Source organism: Symsagittifera roscoffensis, chromosome 3 (genome assembly GCF_963678635.1).
Source record: "Symsagittifera roscoffensis chromosome 3, txSymRosc1.1, whole genome shotgun sequence".
NCBI lineage: Eukaryota > Metazoa > Xenacoelomorpha > Acoela > Convolutidae > Symsagittifera > Symsagittifera roscoffensis.
In genome coordinates, this window is record NC_087064.1 from 36,145,725 (window position 1) to 36,167,325 (window position 21,601).

General features: G+C 36.5%; 2 protein-coding genes across 3 annotated transcripts; both read right to left on the reverse strand.

The window, feature by feature from the left end:
* Positions 1–1,720: 1,720 nt before the first annotated feature.
* Positions 1,721–3,326, reverse strand: LOC134842703 (uncharacterized). Its single transcript, XM_063859157.1, has 2 exons — positions 3,067–3,326; positions 1,721–2,730 (listed from the first exon to the last, which is right to left on the reverse strand). Exons 1-2 carry the CDS (start codon positions 3,298–3,300, stop codon positions 1,906–1,908), a joined length of 1,059 nt encoding a protein of 352 aa, XP_063715227.1. The 5' UTR covers positions 3,301–3,326; the 3' UTR covers positions 1,721–1,905.
* Positions 3,327–9,173: 5,847 nt separating this feature from the next.
* On the reverse strand, positions 9,174–17,917 carry LOC134842092 (ankyrin repeat and SAM domain-containing protein 3-like). Of its 2 annotated transcripts, XM_063858268.1 has the most exons (12): positions 17,708–17,917; positions 17,307–17,511; positions 16,811–17,014; positions 16,416–16,545; positions 15,567–15,758; positions 15,242–15,380; positions 13,927–14,078; positions 13,439–13,544; positions 10,857–11,021; positions 10,398–10,649; positions 10,060–10,204; positions 9,174–9,880 (listed from the first exon to the last, which is right to left on the reverse strand). In XM_063858268.1, exons 1-12 carry the CDS (start codon positions 17,878–17,880, stop codon positions 9,593–9,595), a joined length of 2,151 nt encoding a protein of 716 aa, XP_063714338.1. In that variant the 5' UTR covers positions 17,881–17,917; the 3' UTR covers positions 9,174–9,592. The 2 variants fall into 2 exon arrangements, with proteins under 2 accessions (XP_063714338.1, XP_063714339.1); XM_063858269.1 differs by lacking the exon at positions 10,857–11,021 and having other exon boundaries at positions 9,175–9,880.
* Positions 17,918–21,601: the final 3,684 nt, after the last annotated feature.

Genomic DNA, 21,601 nt, shown 5'->3' on the forward strand with positions numbered 1-21,601 from the left:
AGATCAAGGAATAACGATTAACTTTTCAACTCTTGTTGAAATTGTTTAAATGTTCAGGTTTTTAATTATTCGTAGAGAAATCAAAGCAACCGTTTTTGAGGCCAATTCTCGAATCTCAGAGACCTTACTCAAATCTACGTTGGGTATATCATCAAGTAAGAACGCTGTTTTTTGAGAAGGCAACAAATTTTTTTGAAATCAAGGCGCATTGCTCCAAGTTGATATTGCTGGTAGAACCCTTATTGTTCGACAATTTGATTTGAAATTTTTTCCATTTTTCAGTCAATAATCAGTTTTTTGTATATATAATATTTTATTATCTATACACAAATCTCATTTGATTGGCGTTTAGTAGGCTTTTTTCACTACACAATAAGTTCAGTTATGAATTTCAGGCCAACAATTTTTGTTTACCTTCAAAAACCCGTGTATATTGTTGGTCTGATATATCAGACTACGATCGATCAATTCGGGCTGTTATATTGCTTACTTCAAGATATTAAGGACATCTATGGTATCTAGAGACGCATCCGAACAATTCTGTCGAAAATGCTTAGTTAGAAAGTCCAAAAGTCAGAATAAAAATCACCCAAGCATAAATAATCTGCATTTTTTGAAATTCGGAACAATAGCATTTAAACTAACTTTTAAAATTTAATAAAAATGCGCCTAGTTTTAAAATTCAATAAAACACCGACTAAATTTCAGACAATTCGGTCAAAAATTTACAGACAATTCAGTCACGGACAACTCAGCCAACATGACAAAATAACTTTGTTCTTAAAAAATTTATTAGTGACTGCTGCAGTCGCGCCAACGTGTTGCGAGCTTGCCAACAAGGGGTACGACTCTTTACGAAATTTAGAGCCGTTTATCGCCGCGAATCTGCGACACGCTCATAGCGCGCCCACCTGCGACTATAATCCGAGAATTACCGGCAATTCCGATTTAGTTGACAGTAAATCTTTTGCAAAACAGGCTGAAATGTCTGCGACTGGATTGTCTGTATAGTTTTGGTTGAATTGTCTGAATTTTAAATTGGCTGAAATGTCGCAGGCGGAGTTTTCTCTGCGCAGTAATTTGGACCTGCTTAGACTTAATTATTTCACTTTGATGTCTTTAGGGATGAATTGGATAGTTATTGTGAGGCTAGCAGCGAATTATCTAACATCCCAGAATTAACTTAAAGTTATTTCTTGGTTTGACACCTAAGTAACAACAATCATTATATTCCTTGCGGTACTGAAAATATAACTGAAAATTGCTATTTTGGTAGCCGAAAATAGTCTGAGTAATCAAACTACACCAATTTGAAACTCGAATACACAAGTTTTGCGACTCTCATACGTTACGAGCAAAAATTTTACGCTTCTTTCTCGAACAGTCACTAAATTTCAATTGATTTCAAAACAGGCTCGGTTATTTCAAAACTCCTGGTTAACTGGAACACTGAATGAATTCTGGTGGACTTAATTAGACTTAGCTGGTCTACATGAATCCTTCAACTTGATCCCGCCATTTAAAACCATTTCACGACTCCTGTATTATTTCACACCACTCTCTTGCATTAATTTTTGCTGGCAACTACTATGGCGATTTCACATTCGCAGAACTTAACCAAAAACCAGAAAAGTCTCGAGAAATCAAGTTGAAAATTTTTTTGTCATCTTATCGTATTCATGGTTCTTGAAAATTTAAAGTAATTTTCCTGAGTCATCTTTCGAAAAATCAATTTGGCAAGCTTGTTTGCGTTATTGCGACAACCTTAATGACGTTCCATTTTTTCGTTTTGCTGTGGCTAGTTGAAGTCTGTAATACTGCGAATTGACCTGGCAAAAACGGTTAATTATATTCACATATTGAAGGTACAAAATCAAATTAAAATCCATATAATTTACAATCAATTTACTCCTCAATCTTAGGTGTATTAGAAGCCTCATCGATCTTCGGAGCTTCCACATTGATAGATTCTAGCGAAGGAACACGATTTGTTAATAAAAAGGTATCGAAAACCAAAGGCTGAATCTCGAGCAGATTTTCTTCATCCGAATCTGTGCTCTTAACGGAATCGCCCGCTTCCGTTCGATCGTTCGAGTCTCTCGGAGGAATGGGAGTATGCAAGCTCGGCTCTCGCAACGCATTGTGTAGATCTGCGTCTCGCAAGGATGGGGAATGAGTAGCGTCGTTCGATTCTTCTGCGGCTTCTGCAATTGTTGCCAAAATATCATACAGAGGAGGTGGCGAATATTTAGGCGGCTCCTCAGTCTCCGAGGAACAGTTGCCTTCGGGTCTGTCCACTCGGTTGTTTGTAACTGCTGTTCGCAGACCCTGACTTCTAGTTTCACTCAATCTTAAATTATCCGCATCCGGTGTCTGAGAACCGGCCTCTGCATCGCATCCTCCGTCATACGTCGGTAGTTCTATGAAGTACCTTCGTCCTCGGAAGTTATGTTCTTGGAACATGTTTTCGCTTCCGTCATTCGTCGTTATATTCACTATGTTGATACTCGTATCGCAGAAGTAGGGCTGGATACGACCGCTTGTCGGACCATTTCTAGATGATGGACGTGGTTCGCCTTGTCTCGCTCTACGTCGAAATAATCTGGCAGAGGGTGAGTGGTTGCTGCATATTTTCCAGCAGGCGAAGCAAACACACACGCCCATAATGAGGAAGAAGCTGGCACATGTGAATGCTGCTATCATGTGGTTCAACTGAGCGTCGGTCTCCTCCTAAAAAACTATGATGAAGTTTCGAAGCTTTTTTGGTTTCAATTTAGATGTGCACAAATTTTGGCCTCCGGCTGAGCAAGATCTCACAGAGTTTATCGAAACTTGGAACAATTTTTGGCCTCCGGTTGAGTGGTCAACCTCCTGTGACCACTCAACACAGCTGTTACTTTCGGCCAAGTCAGCGATCACTTACGGTTTTAAGTTCAATTAGGCTGTGAATATGTGTCTCAATAGTTGGGTCAGAAGACTCTGGGTAAAGTAATTTATCCGAATGATAGATTATTTTCTTATGGTCCTACAGATCTCACAGAGTATATCGAAGCTTGAGCAACTTACCTGGTATGCTTCGTAGCTGCAACAAGTTTTGGTTGAGACGCAGCAGTAGTAGAACTCCGAATCAGTGGGACAGTTGACGTTCGTGTCACAGCTCTTGGAGCTATGCAAGTAGGCATCCTTGTCACAGCACGATCCATTCTCGTAACAACAGAACCTCCCGTCAACACTCTTGCTACAGTCCAACGGACCCGAACACTTCTCACCTCTGGAAATTTGTGGAATGTAAAAATTCATGGTTAAAAACGGCAAGAAATTAAAAATTTGCCACGTATTAAAATTTCTGAAGAACAACCACAATATTTTTCAATTTCATTTTGTGTTTGGTGCTTGCCGTAGATGACCTTGAAATAAAATGGATTTTTGATACTTTGCATCGTTATTGGAGCGCCGCCAAAGACTGACTCAAACTTAGTTTTTAAGTTGGCCTTGAGCATCAGCAATATCATACATCATACAGAGTTGTCTTCAAATTTGTTACAACTCTGGAGGTCTGATGAGATTCATCAAGAACAAATGGTCCAGAAATATTTATTTCAATTTGGCGTAATCGCCGCCGAAAGGAGGGATAATGTCACCACTTGCACAGTTGGTTTTTTTCAGCTATGCGGCCCAAAATTAATACAAAATTTTGAATGAGCCAATATGTTTGAAATTGAGCTTCAGATTTCAATCGCATTTGTTAATTTTATTCTATCAGAATCAAGCATTATCTCACTTTCAATTTAGCAAAACGATGATGAATTTTGGGCTGCGTAATAGAAAAGACGCCCGAAGTTGTATGGGTTTAGTGGTTTTTTGAAGATCGGAGCCTTTTTTGCACCCAAAAGTTAACCAAATACGGCTAAAAGTATTTTTCTTGCCCTTAAAAGATTTTTGGAGTGCAAAAGTTTGCATACAACGGATATCCAAAACCAGACGTTCTTTTTGCAGATAAAACGCGTGTATATGCACCTTGAATCCGATTTTCAAGCTGTTCCTTCTCCCTATTTTTGCAGTAATTTTAACTTAGACTATTCTGATTTCGAGTTTCATTCGTTGCTTCAATGCAACTTAAAGTTGTCGATTAAGATTTGAAAATTTTAGGTTAGTTCAACCAAGCAATATCAACACTTGAAAATTCTTCTAGTTGGAGTAACATTGATCAACTGCTTCAAATTGTATAAGTTAAAACATGAGTTGGGATACAACTGCTCGTACCTGGGCGAAGCCTTGAATGTATTGACTCCCCTTAAAAAGTCTAGGGTAGTGTTTGCGGTGAGGAAGACGTTTCAATTTGATGTATTACTTGCTATTTTGACAAATCAGCTTGTCTGAATTCAATTGCAATTTATAAGCACTCTCCAAGACTACCCTGGGATTGTCCCTAGACGTTCTAACTATGTAATTCACATATCTTAGAAAAACTTTATCTCCCTTCTCGGACCGATCCGTTTTTGTGAATTAAGGCATGTCTTGCAACACCAGACTGTTTCACTCTTCGCGTATTCGGTTTCCGACATAATACCAGAGCAATAGTATAAAATGATGCTTAATTTGAAAAACGACTGCTCGTACCTGGGAGAACTCTTGAATACATTGACTGCGCTTAAAAATCGATTTGCCTCATTTCAATTGATATTTAAGGCCTAATTCTTGGCAATATCAGTGACATTGAACAATTCAAGTTGTCAAAAACGTGCATTTCAAGTATTTCCGTTTTCGGAAACCGTTTTTATGAGTGGAAATCAGTACTAAGATAAAATTTGTCCTCGAAAAGAGCAGTTTTAAGTTACTTGATTAGTTTCAGCTTAGTTGACCGAAAAGATATTGCCTACAATTTGGCGTAAGCCATAGAATTGAGTCTGAACCGCACAGATTCAGTAAAAACGCAAAACTCTCTACAAGCAGTTTGACGCATTTCTTTAAATTCCGAAATGCTCAGAATGGTAAATTTCAAAGCGTCATGTCCCCAAAAAACACGAACCACAGATGAGATTATATGATTTTTGAACAATATCGACAAAAAGTAAAAGTTAAATTTTTAATCATGATTTGTGTTTAATTTTGAGTACAGTATTTACAACTCTATTTGTATCAGAGCAAATTGATAAATGTTGCTCCTGCCTTTTAATGTCCACGAAGTTGTTTCTCGTTGCTTATTGAACAAAATCCTACTCAGGACAATTTTAAGTGCAAAGTGATATCTTTCGCATCTAGTAATGTATCAATTAGCGCAAATCGCTAGTCTCAATTCAGTTGGAAAACTTTTTTTTGCAAATTATAATGCACCATATTTATCCCGAATTGGCCTCAATCGCAAAACAACTACAAGAAAATGTTTTCCTTTTCAACTTTTAGATAAAGGCATGAGTATTTTTCAGGCTCCAAATCCCACCCCGAAAACAATCTTCAAGTTTTGTTTCTTTTTTTGTCGCTTGCTTTCAGTCGGTTTGCTAAAAATTACTGGAAAAAGTTACGCGATGCTTTTTTGGAATTCGGGGACCAAATGTTTGTGAAGTTACTGCCGGTTGTTTCCAAAAGTATACTGCGGTATTTGAGGTTTCAATTGTTTCTAACATCGTCTCATTAAATTGTTCATTGAACCTATCAAATTTGCTTGTGATCAAAAACCAATCTGCAATCAGAACCACTGGTTAATCGATTGTAATAATTGGTTTTTTGAAATCAGTGAAATTTTTTGTTGTTGTTTCTAGGCAAAATATATTTTTTTATTTTTCTGTGAGCTTGCAGAAAGTGTTTTATGAGTGGCTTGCTTTTTATTTTAAGCTGTGCTAATCTACCGAAATCCCCTCAACGTGTGTAATGTAGCTCTCATTAGAAAAAAATCCAAAAAACGAGAAGATATTGAAATTATTTTTCTGCATCTACTTAAATTACCTGCCTCAATCGGGACAACAAGACCGGGACAACAAACAATTTCCTTTTTTGAAAAATTTTACAAAACTAAAGCAACCTACATGCAAACCTAATGTATTGGTGAAAACTCAAAAATGCTCCCAAACTGACATGTTTCAAATTTTTTTAGTTTCCCGCTATGTACTGCAAATGAGATAAAAAATATTTGTGAAGTTTTCCGTTTCACTGAAATGATATTCACATCTGAAGAGCTCTTTTGTTTTCGAAATACTAGATTATTAGTTATAAATCAAAAAGTAAGTTGTCAACAGGTTTTTTCATTTTAAATATTGCAATGGAGAGTTTATCTGGATGGATAACAGTAATTTTTTTGCAACTTAATCAAAAAAAATTTTGTCTATAATTACTTTCATTTTAAATGTTTTGGTAAGTCTATCTCAAATTTCATCCTTGTTACAAAACTCACACAAAACTCAAATTTTAACCCCATGTTGCCCCAATTTTTATTCAAGTTCAATCAATCATTTCTACCATTTTTTCCGCTAAATATTTAAAGTTAACTAAAAACAAATGACTTCAAGAATTTTCCAACAACATCCCTGAAATTATCAACTTCGCAGATTTTCGAAATATTTTTGGAAAAAAAAAGATTGAATAGTTTATTCTAGCATTATACTGATTGAATTTTGTCATTCTACACTGCGGCAAAGGTGCTCTTCGCGCAAAAAATTGTAAAAAAGCTTAAAAATTGCAAGAAACAATATAAAGAAATATCCGCCAATGAGATTGGAAGTTCCAATCTACAAATTTAGAATCAAACGTTTTTACGATTGTTTTAGCTGCACTAGTATAACTCCCAACTCCAGCCACCAATAAAGCAGATAAGTACGAGTAAACAAAAAAAAATAAACACAATAGATTCTGAAACAAACGCTTTTGTGAGCCCCAAATTATACTTATTAAAATACAACGAATTTGCTGCGAGCAGATTACAGCTTGTCCCGACATCATACTTGGTTAAAATAAGATTTAGTAAAAAATGAAGCATACAATAGCACCTTCTGATTAACCAACTTAAACTATTTCAACGCTGTTATGATACAAGATACACCATCATAGCCGATCTTAGTTGTTAAATTAAACCAAAATTTGTCAAAAGCATGAAAAACCATTATTTATTCGGTCATTGGTTGCTCCGATCAAAATCATAAATTCTAAAAATCTTCAGACGTCTCCACGAAGATGTTTTGTTTACTAAGAGTAGAAAAAACACAAAATAAAAACTTCAAAATTATCATTAAACGGTATATCAAAAAATAATAAATTTTCTGCAAAAGTTTTTGCAACTCAATTATCTGTACAATTGAATGAATAAATTTCAAGTCAAATCAAACATCAAGGGATAATCATCTGCTAAGTACGCGCTGTGTGAACTACGTCGACAAATATACGCAGAAAAAACAATCTTTTCAAGTTATCATTTATATCAACTCCTTGTCGGATTAGACGCAAAACTTAAACTGATTATGAGGCAAGCCATCAAATAAATCACTGACTCTGTAAGACAAGTTTATGACCTGGGAAGTACATAATCCGATTAGCCCTGCTAATGGTAAGCGTTACTACGTAGAAGCTCACTTCGGGATAAATTTATTTGCGAGGGAAAAACTGCACAAAGTTATGATTTCTTTTCACTTTTTCGGGAGCAAAAACAATTATATTTTACACAGAGGCGAGGCTGAGCTTCGCACTACTTGTGATACAAACCAAGAAAGCCACCAAATCAGAAACATCCGAAAGTATCGAAAAAGCTAGATCTATCAAAAAAAGGTTTTTTTTTCAAATAAAAATTATGCAAGACAATGGAATGTGACCTATCATCAGAAAAAAAACTTACCAAACATTAACAAAGCCAAAAAGTATCTCGGCAGTAACCCTTTAACGCGAAAAAAAATCAACAAGACTTAAGTTAGTAATTCCCTCTGGCCCTCAAAACACAGACAGGCACGCACATGTTTTTTGCTCGCCGAAAGACGCAATATGGCCATTAAACCAATATAATATAGGCCAAAATCTATCAAGCCGAAAGAAAAGGAAAAAACAGAAAGCCGAAAAAAACGTTTCCATTAAACTTGAACTAGATAATGTATTGAGATTTTAGCCTTTTCAGTAATTTAGAGGTGAGCATGAAATATTTGTTTTCCTTGAAACGAATCAAAATTAAGTCAGTGAGCCGATAAAAAATATTTAAAAATGTAATATATATAAAATATATAAGAAAAAATTATTTGAAATTGGGCTATAATGTTTTTTGAATAGTTTCAAGTAGAATTTGGACCAGCAAGCAAATCAAAAAATTAAACCTGCTCGTCAAACCAATGAATCCAATCGACGAAACCAGTAACCTTCACTTTTCTCATTCTAACAAAGCACATAGCTTCTAAATTATTCTTGATTCCGTATTACGTTTGACAACTTCTTTATCGCGCATCCTATTTGATAACTCCTCTTCGTCATTTATTAGTAATTTAATGATCAACCTTTTCATGCATTTAGCTCATACACAAATTGCATGTAGATGTTATCCAGGGGTACAATAGCGGTTCTCCGAGAAGAGCTGAACAGCTGGTTTGTTGGTCATTTCCTTCGAGGAAAAATTTTATCAACTTAACTATTCGCTTGGGTATTGGCGTTGATGAACTTATCTCCGACCTTCGTTAGCTTACTGCGCTCAGAAGAATACAAATTAAAACAAGGATGGTCGGTTACTGTACATGTGCAAGTAGCACAGAATGTGCCGACCATAGTCTTCCAAAAACACCTAAAAAATTTTTTCAAATTAGTGAAGTTTTTTCTGCGTGGTGTGATAAAAAGGATTTGACGTCAATCTATAATTTAGGTATATTCGACAGTCATGCTAATGGCGCTAAAATACTCCAAAAACTAATTTAACTAGCTTAAAACTAAGTTTTCAGGGCTTAAATTAAGCAGAACTAAGCTGTAGTAAGCCTGCTTGCTCGCTTTATTCGCTCAAAATTGAAAAAATCAAAAATTTTAAACCAGTTTTTCTCGATACCGAGGAAACTTTTTGAAAATTTTTGATGTTCCAATCAAGACTGAAGGGCTTCAATTTGGTATATCTCCCAAACCAGTCCGATGATTATTTGTAGTACCTGATTTTGCGTGGAAAACAAAAAAACTAAAACACATCCGAATACAAAGTTCATCTACATTTTTCACATAGTCGGGGAGCAACTATCAAAAAATTGTTCCAAAAATGTGAATTATCACTGAGATGCACAAACTTCAAATCATTATATAATACATCATAGATGATCTACATCTATGTAATGATAAACTAAACTATCTAATTCTAACGTGATCTATACCTTGGATAGATAGATCCAATAAATTGCAAATAAAACACAAAGGCACAATTCGATTAGATTAAGTAAGCGACCGTATGAGTTCAAGGCACTGTCGATTAGCACGGTTGAGTTAGATAAAAGACACCTGGATCGAAATCATAGGCACAGTAGTGAGGATTCTATAACTTAAACAGTCGATCTTTTCGAATGTAATACCATTAAATAATTCATGTTTTTCTCTTCAAATTTGAGTAGTATGACCAAGAATCTCTTGGATAATCTTAGCAGTTTTCTATTGGGGATTATAGATGATTTACTACCATCGATAGTTTTTTGCACAAAGCGTCCAACTCGTTGAACGCAGTTTGTCCGTTATTCGCTCCTCCTCCATTCTGCTGTGCATTTCTGATCTTGATTAGAGTATTGAGCGAGTTCTGGATGTGCTGTTTGACCATGTCCATCTTCTGTCCATTTGGAGAGTTAATGCTGCTAGTATTGATTAAAAGAGCCTTCGTCTTCTGTTCTAGAAGTTCCATTTGTCCAGTCTGTTGAGCTAACTGGATCTTCAATTCAGCGTTGATCGCATTTGCCTGAAACACCAGGTAATTTGACCCATGTCGGCCAAACAAATAGTTAATTCTCGGCGAAGGTTGAAAAGTAAGATTTCGAAAATTCATAGTTTTTAGCGTAAAAAAACTAATGGAAAATTTTCTAAGTTTTTTTAAAAACTTTCGGGTTGCACAAAATGGTAGCACAATGGTAGACTTACCTGACTGAGTTGTCTGTTAGAATCGTCAAGGTCTGCGATGAGTTTGTTCACATATGCTTGCTCCACTACCGATGAGAGAGTGAGAGGAACGTTGTGCAGGTGTCTACCAATGGCAGCTGTCATCTTTTTACGAGGACCTAGCAGACTGAATCAAACACAAATTAAACATACATATTATGAAAATTAAAAAAAAAACATAGAAGAACAATAAAAGCACGAACAATTGCTGGTGAAATTAAATTATATAATTAAATCTAATTACATAATTTCGCTTATTAAATCTCTGTGAATATTTTCTTTGTCGTTGACCATCTGAAATCAATCCACAATAAACATACTTGATTCCGATCTCTTTTAAATCCTGGTCGGTCATTGTATAGAACACGCCGATATCCACATCCTGTGCCTGGAACTTGGACAGCCATTTGGAGCACTGTATCTGGTCCAGCAGTTCTGACAACGACTGGGGAACGACTGGCTTCTGACTGACCGACTGTTGACCCTGGCCTACATGGTTTGGTTGGTACTGACTGATTGGCGGGTTGGATCCATTGGGTACCATGATGTGTCTATTAGCTCCTGAGACATTCCTGCAATAAGTATACATATATCATCTCCGCTTATTTGTTTCAAAACGTCTGAAAAGAATTGAGAAACGAAAACAGCTCAAAAGTTAGTAAATTTTCTAGAGAGATGTTAACAATCTCAGTTGACGATCTCAGTTGTTAAGTTAGTGGAAGACTTAAATCAGATTCTTTGTTCATCAGATGTATTATGTTGATAATCACAATTCGTACTCGTGTTCGACTTCGCCTGTCACTTCAATAGCGATCTCAGGCAAATTTGCTGCCGCCGTGAAAGATGCCTCCGAGTGTTCACACGTATGAGAAGTTCTTGGAGTTTGACGTTGTTGCTGCAAATAATCTTTCCACTCTTTATGGAGCGAAGGATTCAATTGCAAGCTAAACCAATTGCAGAGAGCTCATAACCATTTGTAAAAACAATACTCAGAAATATATTCATTATTTCTAATCAACTAACTATTTCTAATCAATCACAAACACGGAACATCAAAAGAATAGCAAAAAGCTTTGAAATGAAAAAAAAGTAAATAAGCTCTTAAAAAATTAAATAATAAGCCGACTGCAAAAACGCGTAGCTCCTGATTATGAATCAATACCTTCCTGCCTGAGCCAACTCTTCAAGCAGCCAGATCATCTAATAAAACATCTCAGGTACTCTAATAAACCGAATAAAACACATGCTACTAAATCACTCGCCAATCAAATTTAGCATAGCAGAATTTTGTGCGAGTTATAAAATCGGAAAAATTGGAATTGTTTTCTAACAAGCATTTATATGAAAAATATACCAGATTTTATAATTTAAACACTGAGGCGAAGCTGAACTTCGTAAACACAAGCGAGAAAGCGGAAAAAGATCAGGAGCTTTAAAATGAACAAAACTCTGAATGTATAATTTGGAATGTAATAAACTGAAGGCAACCACACTAACGTTGCATGTAATAAATTAAATTGTATTAAACCACATTGCGAATAAATTATGCATTTCAGCGAAGTAAATCAAGTTGTAAACTTTCTGCAAAGGGATTCAAATTATTATACTGTTGTATGAAACAAATAGCTTTTTCAGTTCAATTGTTGAAATGAAAAAGCATCAACTGTGTTAGCCCATTAATAATCAACAGTCAAAGCACTTGCCAATATACTGCTGATACAGCCAACCGTTTGAAAAGTGCCACTAAAAGTAGCACTTTCATTTTAGCACTTTCAGCTACCTAGTTTGGAAAAAAAAATGCATCGTTCTATCACACTACGCTACGCACGTGTAAAAAATGAGTTAAATAATTAAAGTAAAAAAATTGAATGAACACAGAGATGAAGCAGTGCTTCGCAAACACTTGCGAGAACAAAACAGAAAGCATCTTTATAAAGTAAAATAGGAAAAAATAGAATAAGCCTCGAATTAGTACGTTAAACTTTGCTACCTATTGGCTTCGAACCTCCGACTTCAAGAATCGGAGTCTCACGCCCTACACTTTCGGCCTGGAAAGCTTAACAATCGGCAAACACTAGTGACAAATAAACCACCTACATATGCAAATAAATAGCCAATGCCATGCAGCAAAGTGGCACCAAATACAAATAGACACAATTTGGAAAATAATATATTGGAATATAACAAAACTTAACGCAACATACTAAATTTGCATGTAATAAATTGGAAAGCATATATCTACATTATGTATAAACTATGCATTTCAAAAAATTCGAGATAAATTGAGTTAGAAATTTCTGAAATCGAGTTTTATTATTGTTATGTTTTTTTAAACAAGTGGCTTTTTTTGGTTCATTTGATAAATTTAAAATGATTCGACTGTGTTAACTTATTACTACTCGAATGTCAGAGCGCATGCCATCAAGAATCCGTAAAGGTGCCACCAAAAATGACACGATTATTTGCGACTAAGGTTAGAAAAAAGAATAGTCCTACTATTACACTAACGCTCACTTAAGTTCGCTAGTGTAAATAGGGTTAAACAATGAAAATTATTACTTCTGCTATGAGCTGGATTCAAAACCCAGACCTCGAGATTAAGAATCACAGGTTTTTGCATCTGCGCCATGGCCTATTGCCAAAAGCAACTTGCAACCAATAAAGCAATCACAAAAGGAGCTACTCAACTGCCAATGCTATTTAACCAATGAGCATTTTTATTTGCGAGCGGAGTGCGAAAAGGTTAATTCTTAAAACAACCCTACACTCGCTAACGTGAAACATAGCCAAGACACAGTTGAAAAAGAGTCAATGAATGCAAGGAAACAATAATATGGCCATGTCTTAAAAAAATTTCAACTTTCGAATTTCAAAAAAAAAAAACAATGCATGGCCTTAAAACTCGTTGATTTTCAAGAACAATTTATTTCACACTTAATTGATAAAATTAACACAGTACGAGACAACTGTATTAATAGAAAAATTTTGTAGTCAGCTGGAAAATCTGAACATTAAAATCACTTTCGAAAATAGAATTCGATCACGTTTTTTGTGACCCTCACTCTCTTGGTGTTCGATAGTGGAGTATGCATTCCTTTTAGCAAAAGAAAATGGGCTACTGAAAAAAATCATAAGTCAAGCTGCGAAAAAATAATTTTGAACGTGAAAAATCATCAAGACCTACATAAAAATCTTCACAACGTTCAACGACTCTTAATAAAGCTATTAAATTAAAATCAGTTAATTCCGCATTTCATATAATTCAAACGTATCACATAGATATGCAATCTTTGAAAAATAAATAGCTGGAAAATGATGCTTTGATGCCGTGTTCCTAGATATTTAATTCGTTTGCACTTACTTCTGTATGTACGGAAAGAAGACGGCAGTGGCCTGTTGTCCACCACTGTCATCCTTAACAGCACCACCACCCACTCCACCTCCACTGCGATTGGCCAGTCGAGGATCTGAAAAGAGGAACATATTACTTAACCAATTCTGTTACTTCACACATTCATGGGGTGACTACTGACTTTAGGAGGTCAAAACGGTATTTTTTAAAAGAAGGCAAATTACACGACAAAATTTCGGTTTCAAACTCAGCTGGACAATAAATCTTCGAAGTTTCTTTCTACAGACAAGACAACCTTCGGAAGCCAATCAAACAGCAGCATATCCGGATGTTACAAGCATTTTTCATTTAAACAGAAACAGTTTATAGAATCAGAACATTTTTACTATTTGCGCGACAACAGTTAGCTACTTATTGCTCTCCTGTCTCCTTGTTGCATCCAGACAAAAGCTACTCCATTGCACAAAACATACTGCATCGAAAGACTGTGTACTAACCCTGTACGACCACCTCCTGCAGTCTGTCACTGGATGCCTTGAACACATTGTTGTTACTGCCCCCGGCGCCACTGCTTCCACAATCTGCCCTCCCCTCGAGTGCTGTCTGTTTCATCGCCTGGCTCTGCATGTCACCCTGCACAGAATTGGACCTAATCAAACATCACCTACATCTAATTGTCGTCTGCAGTTTTTTGGGCATGAGTAAATGCCTGGATATAAGCTTCAAGATTAAGTTAAGGATAAAATAACGAACTCCGGTAAGCAAAATTGTATTGCTCATTCATCCCATATCTGAAGATTGAATCTTAATAGCAAAAAAATCAAACAAATTTTTCTCGACACTGAGAGAAATAATCTGAAGTATCTTATTAGAACCCGAACTACGACAAGACTCGATAGCCTATCAGCTTGCGAGACGGAGTGGGTCGAATTCATAGTTCTCAGATATAATTTCGTGATATTAGTGCAAAGATGTTACATCTTACGAGCAAGGATTATATTTCTTCTAATATAGTTTTATCTCGAGAGAAAAACGGAACAGACGGGTGAACGGATGAAAAGAATCGAACAGATGAGCCCGTCTTGGCATTTCTGATGTGAGCTAGCCAATTATTTCAGTAAATGACTATCATTTGCGCTTATCAAAACTACAGTAAATGTAACGAATGAGCCGGAATTGATGAATGCCAAAGCATATCGTCACTTAGTTTAGTCTAATAAAGTCTCATATAGAGGCGAAGTTGTGCTTCGCAAACATTAGCGAGAACATGACAAAAAGCAGCTCTATAAAAGGGAAATACGAAAAAGTAGAAATCAGCCTGGGATTAGTAAAATTTCGACTACGTCTTGGATTCAATCTGCGAGCTAGAGTTTATGAGTCTCACACACTAAACACTCAGCCATGGATGCTTAACAAATCACAAACGCTAGCCACTAAGAAAGCAGAGAACAGATGCTAAGAAACTTGATTAAGATCGTGATTATAGCAAAATTTCCAACAAATGAGTGAATACTTTTATTTGCGAGTTCGGTTAGAAAAAAAGGTTTATACTAGTGTAAAAACCGACCATCTAAAAAGAAGCGACCTCGTCTGAAACTGGCCAAATCGGCTAAATTTGTTAATAGTTTGTGTTATAGACGGATGAAATGATTATGTTGCGATAACGAACGTTGGTTTATTAACGCAACATTACAATTGATACATAATCGTCGAATCCTTGATAAAATGCTTTTTTAATTATATAATTCTTGTGCTGTTTTAACCCATAAAAACAAAAACTTCTCAAGTCAACTGTCAACCTTGTATAATTACCTGATCATCTTGGCTGAGTTGGAAATGGATACGACTGTGGTTCTGGGAGCAGCCGAGGTACTGTTGCCACTTGCATTCCAGCTACAGTCCGGATTCTTAATGGTAGCTTCATTCTCCTCAGTGTTCTTCTCAAACCGCTCTACACAAAACTTAGAAGTTAATGTCGCGTACGATTTAAGCAGTGATTGAGAAATCAGGTAAAAATGGCAACTCGAAAAAGAAAAAACAACTTTCAGGTATTCCGTGTTTTCATGCGCTGTTCAATTGCCTGCAGTGTTGGACCATTGAGAGACATCCTTTGGCCCTTTTTTAAAAATTCAAAAACCTTTTTTTGAATTTCCCGACTGGTTCATGATTTTGGCGAAGCTCATCGGTCCCTCGTGGATGCTGGGTGACTTGGCACAGGGGGGCATAACTGCTTCCTTGTTGATTAGAGGCACCGACCCAGAACTGTTCCGTCTGTACTCACTGCCTCGCAACTTGAGCAGATTTTCATCTTCCGGCTTCTTACGAGCAGCTAGAACATAAACCATCATAGCCTGTTATAATTGTGCGGTCGGAATCAACTTTATATATTCTCGCAACAATTTGATACATGTTCCTTCATTTTCCAACTTTCTACGATAACCAGTAGCAGATTTGCAGATTTGGGGGGAGGGGGGCACCCTTTGTCAGGAATTTGACCACCCAAAGCCCCCCTTTTTTGCATTATTAAAGGAGATCCAATGTTTAGCCGACTGACATTAAAACTTTAGTTTTTGTAAATGCGCCTCTGCCTCCGATATATACTATATTCTCTTTTTATAAAATCTCCCTCGACAAAATCCTAGATCTGCCCCTGGCGATTACTTTTTTATCAGCACCAAATAAAAGCATAATTTGTCGGGCGCCTGGAAAACTATGTAAAAACTGAAGGTGAAATGATTTACTGAACAGACACGTTTGTTGATTGCTACTGTAAGAATGTTTAGCTCTACAAATTCACACTGAGTCTTAATACTGAGTCTTGCGCTCTTCGAGACTTGGAGGTTACGATCGAATAATAAGATAGGGGTTAAATAGCACCTATTATTCTAAAATACTTCATGCATGTGCACAGTAAAGGTGCAGTTTCCATTTCAGAAAAAGCACCTGAGTTCAATTCCAAATGGAACCACTGTTATTTCTGGCTCACCGTTAGATTGTCGCCTGAGATTGTCGTTTATCTTCCTGTCAATCATCTCCACCACCGTCAGATTCTTGTACTTCACGGCCAATGTCCGGGCAGAGTGTCCATTCAACAGCTTCGGCTTCCAGTCAGCACCCTGCAAACACACCATTGAGTTGACTGGATACAGTTTAAGACAAAAATATATATACCATCCTAGGCACAGCCGACATTCCTTTTCTTCGATCATAAAACATTAAATCTGGATACTTTCGAGTTACAGAGCGCAACTCTTACAGAAAATAACCATGCATCTAAACCATTCACCCGTTTGCTTCAACACACGGAAACTTTGACAAAATTGGGAGCAGAAAGTTCACTTTTCACCAGACAAGGTCAAAGATGAAAAGGCCTGCACTTACGAACTCGAGTAGTGCCCCCACAATTAACTGCTGGTCCTCGATGGCCGCCTCGATCAGAGGAGTGTATCCGTGCAGCCTCTCCTTCACATTCGGGTTGGCCCCCGACTCCAACATGAAGCGGGTGAGGGAGTTGTGTCCGTTGGAGACTGCGTGGAACAGGGCTGTCTTGCCTCTGTAGTCTGCGGCTTCTATCTCACCACCAGCCTGCAATGGTTGAAGCAACTTAACACGCAGACAAACCGATGAAACGACCATGTTTAAATTGTAGAATCCGGTACCACCTGTGCAATAGTGTAAATCAGTTGAAAACGCGCCTTACAAAATGTTTACGTGCTTCTCTTTCCGGTGAATCAATCAGCACCGATCAGTTGACAATTATGGTAATGCTGTTTTAAATTTGCGCCTCTCTCAAAGCCAATCTTGAAGCATTACTTTTCTGTTATTGTTGAAGGTATGTGAAATGCTGGCTTTGTTACCATTTATCATTTTCTCTAACCTGCAGAAGTGTGTAAGCAGCAGCCTCGTTTCCACAGCAGCAGGCCAACGTGAGGGCAGTCCTTCCCTTCATGTTCACAGTGGCCACATCCGCCCCTGCCTCCAGCAGCAGATCCAGCACTGTGTCATGTCCAATGTAGCTAGCATACATTAGTGGAGTCCAACCGCCCACGTTCTTGCAAGACAGTGTCTTGCAGCCTCCTTTTCTGGAATAAAAATATAATTATTAAATAGTAGCACTCAAATGGGACATTATGATTATACCTATTATTGGTCTGGAACTCTGTTCTATTAGGAAGCCCTTTTCTCTTTTCCCGACTAAAACTTCCGAAACAACTCATTTTCCACTTGATTTAAAAAACTTATTATCCACATTAAAACATTTTCAAATTTAATACCAACTCTGCTTTGAGAAGATCCCTCACAGCATCGTAGAGTCCCAGAGAAGCCGCTGTGTGTAAGTCAAGAGCGATTGGTTGGAAGTTCGGGTCCCCCTCCCCTCCATACATCCACTCATTCCATATCACTTCCTTCTTCTTGATGTCTTGAGTCTCCAGAGGGTCAAAGTCAAACATTTTCAAGACCCGTCTTCAGAATTCAACTGTCACATATCTACCTCAAAATGTTTAATGAAAGAGCTAAGACGAACAAGAGCTGAAAGCTCGAATTATTCAAAAAAGGCTTTATATATATCTGCGCTTCGCACTAAGCCGAAGTAACGAAGCAACTAAGACGAGCAAGAGCTGAAAGCTCGAATTAATCAAAAAAGACTTTATATATCCGCGCTTCACAGAAAAAATTTATTGTCAGATTTTTTCAGTTCGGAAAATAATTATAGGATGAATGCACCATGATGGCAGAACTTCGAACGATATTACAATTAACGAAGGAAGTGGAAAAACATTTCGTGTTTGAATTATTAAAAGTTTTTCAAAGAGGTCCTAGTGGGATTGAATTTGGGCATTCAATAATTGGTGCCGGAATCTTTTCAATCTCAAAATTACTACATGTAAGAAAAAAAATCGGTAAATAGGCCGACAGAAATGAAGCTCCACGATAGATATAATAGTAGCGCATGCAAAGTAGACTAAGTAATTTGGAAACTAAACCGATAGAGCTTAAGTCGACAAACATTAAGCCGAAAAATCATCAGCAGAAAATTAAAATAAAAACGTAAAATAAAAAAAGTTATAACTGAAAGCTCCAAAATTTTTCAGCCCATGGACCAAGCGGGGATCTAGGATTTTCTCGAGGGGGTGGAGGGGCATATTATCAAAAAAAAATTGAAAATTTCGTCGACCCTGCTTTATAAGGTCGAGCAAATTGATTTTACTGAGCTCTGCGAAACCACTAAAAAGACCGCAATGAGACGAAATTTTCTGCGCCGCAGGCAAATTTTTGAAAAAAGCCAAAAAGGCGTTTTTCGGCACTTTTTGGAAAATTTCGACCAAAAAATAAGCGTTTTTTGGCGCGCGATCTTCCCTCAAAATTAGTATAGATTGGCGCTCAAGGCGCCTTTCGAAAAATTTTAAGTTCAGTCAGCCAAAAATGAATATCTCAAAATAGTACAAAGGGGGACCCTTTGGGTCGGCAGGGGTCGAATCCCCCTAAATCCGCTACTGCCATGGACTCTGAATGAGGTTCGCTAATACCAATAATAACCAACATTTTTAAAATAATAAATCTGAAAGAAATGAACATTTTACACGCACTTCTGCTAATTATTCATAAGCATACATGATGTTAAACCTAGCCAGCAGGCAATACATAATGTCTTTATGAAGTTAAGCAAGCAGAAAAAAGACCGAAAATGACACAGAGGCACAGCGGAGCTTCACATCACTTGTGATACAACGAAAGCGTAAAATTGCAAGCTATTAGATGGAAATAACTTTAAAAAAAACTTGAAAAAACTGGAAATACGAAAAATTCAATCACACAAAAACAGACAAGGACCACAACCACTACCAATAACTAAGCTTTTAGTATTTACCGAGCATCCACTGAGCATGATTTCTTAATCAGTAGTTAAATTTGACTTTTCAAGAAACTGAGCATGTTTGTTGCAAAAATGATTGAATGCTGCACAAATGATTCACTGATTTTGTTAAACTAATTAGTAAACCGGAGAAAGTAAATACTTTGATTTGATAACGCTTGCTAATTGCAATCATAAAATAATTCAACTTATTGAGCTTCCAAGAGAAAATGTATCATCTCAAAGCTTTTTGAATTCTTTAAGATGCTTTTTATGATTGACACTCTTGATAAAGCAAACACGATTTGAAAACTGGATCAATGCACAACCAAAACACAGGTTCAATACAAAGCTTTTGATTGTGAACAAAATTTATGTCCTAATAAACCCGCCGAGCATCAAGCAAACCAATGGATTCGCAAAACTAGAAAAAAAATGGATGTAAAATTAACCTAGCTATAAAAAAAAGGCTTAATTAGGAAAAATTTAAATTTCCGCATTTCGTTTTAATGCCTTTTAATACTTCTCTGTAATTTAAATTAAATTAAAGCAAAAATTTAGATCTTTAAAATAATAATTTCCAATAAAAAAAACTCCATACAAAAAACAATACCAGCAAATTAGGCAACATTTCTGGAACTAAATGAGCCTCACCAGAACAGGAAAAATCAAAATGACTTTCAATTGTAGTAGTAATGGCTTATATCAGAAGGAAAGCGCATGCTAAAGAAAATTATCCGACAAAAACGAGCAGAAAAACGCTAGGCCGACAACTAAAATGTTCCAAGCTAACTTCCAAAACGTAAGGCTCCTAACCCGATTCAATCCTCAGCCCTTTGTCGACCCAAGCATGAACGTTAAGTTACCTCTACGTACAATTAAACGAAGTAGCAGAAACTTCACAGACAGTTAAAGTGAGCTGATGAATTCTGTAACCATGTATTAACAAAAAAGCACGGTACCCAGCTAAAATAAAGCTAAGCTAAAATAAAGCAAAGCAGGTTCTAGTTGAATTCTAGGATCGCTTTTTGATTGACTTCAAACTGCATGTAGAACTTTTTCAAAAGCCAAATTTTTTGGCAAAATAAGAGTAAAATTTGAGTTTTTGACTAACCTTTTCTCCGGCAGAGTAATGTATTCATAAAAACTGTTTTAGCAGCATGTACAATTGATTGAAAATGAAATGACTATTTTATGCATTACAGTTCTCAAATTTAAAACATGCACTATACTCAAAAAAAAACCACTTATTGTATCAAGTCGCCACTTTTCCAAACTAAAACGCCTTTTGAAGGCATCTGAGAATTGAATTCTGCAAAAATGAAAAAAAAAAAGAAAATGAAAATTGACATCCAATTTAGAACTCAGTCCTAACAATTTTACACAGAGGCAAAGCTGCACTTCCCAAACACAAGCGAGGAAAACGCAAAAAAGAGCTGTGAACAGGTAAAACAAACTGAAATCAGGAAAAAGAAATATAGCCAACAAACAGTTGGAAAAGAGTAATGAACGCAAGTAAACAGAAAAAAAAACACCTTTGTTGAAAAAGTCTCTACTTTCGAATTTCAAAGAAAAAAATAGATGCGCATTAAGCTTTTTGAATTTCTAGAAAAAATTATGAATCGCGTTTTTTTGATAGAATTAAACCAACTTGAGAAAACTGGATCAATATGTAAAGTTTCCGCTGTAAATCTAAAAATTAAATTTCGAAACTAGAAATTGTTCGTTTTTTCGCGCCCTTTCTACGTTCGTTTTCGGAGAGTGCTATTTACGTAACTTTCAGCAAATGAATTTCAATTGAACTCAAAAAGCGCAAATCAACCTAAGTGCACTCAGAAATGCTTAAATATCTATGAATGCACATCTGTAGTTATGAGAGCATTTTAAGACTTTTCCTGAAAAAAAATCACCAAGACCTCTATAAGAGTCTTCACTACGTTCATTACTCTTGAAAGATTAAAAATACACCGCTTGCTGAGATAAGGAAAAACATTTGCTGAGATAAGGAGTATCGTTTTCTCACATCTGCTCCACGACCACTTGTAATTTTACTTACAATAGCTACCAATAATGCAGCTGCAGTTTTTGATCAAATTCCCAATGCAATGCAGCAAAAATTCGACCAAAAAAAGTAATTCAATGTTCCGGATTTGATTGCGTTGATGCGGAAATGCGTAAAGGGAGAAAACTACTTTCGCTCTTGCAACTGAATTCTTTATCTCACATTTGGCTGGGCAGTTTTCGAAACAAAAATGAAAACAGATTCCAAGAAACGATCAAATATTGTAAAAATTGACTTTTCCTAAATCCATTTACTT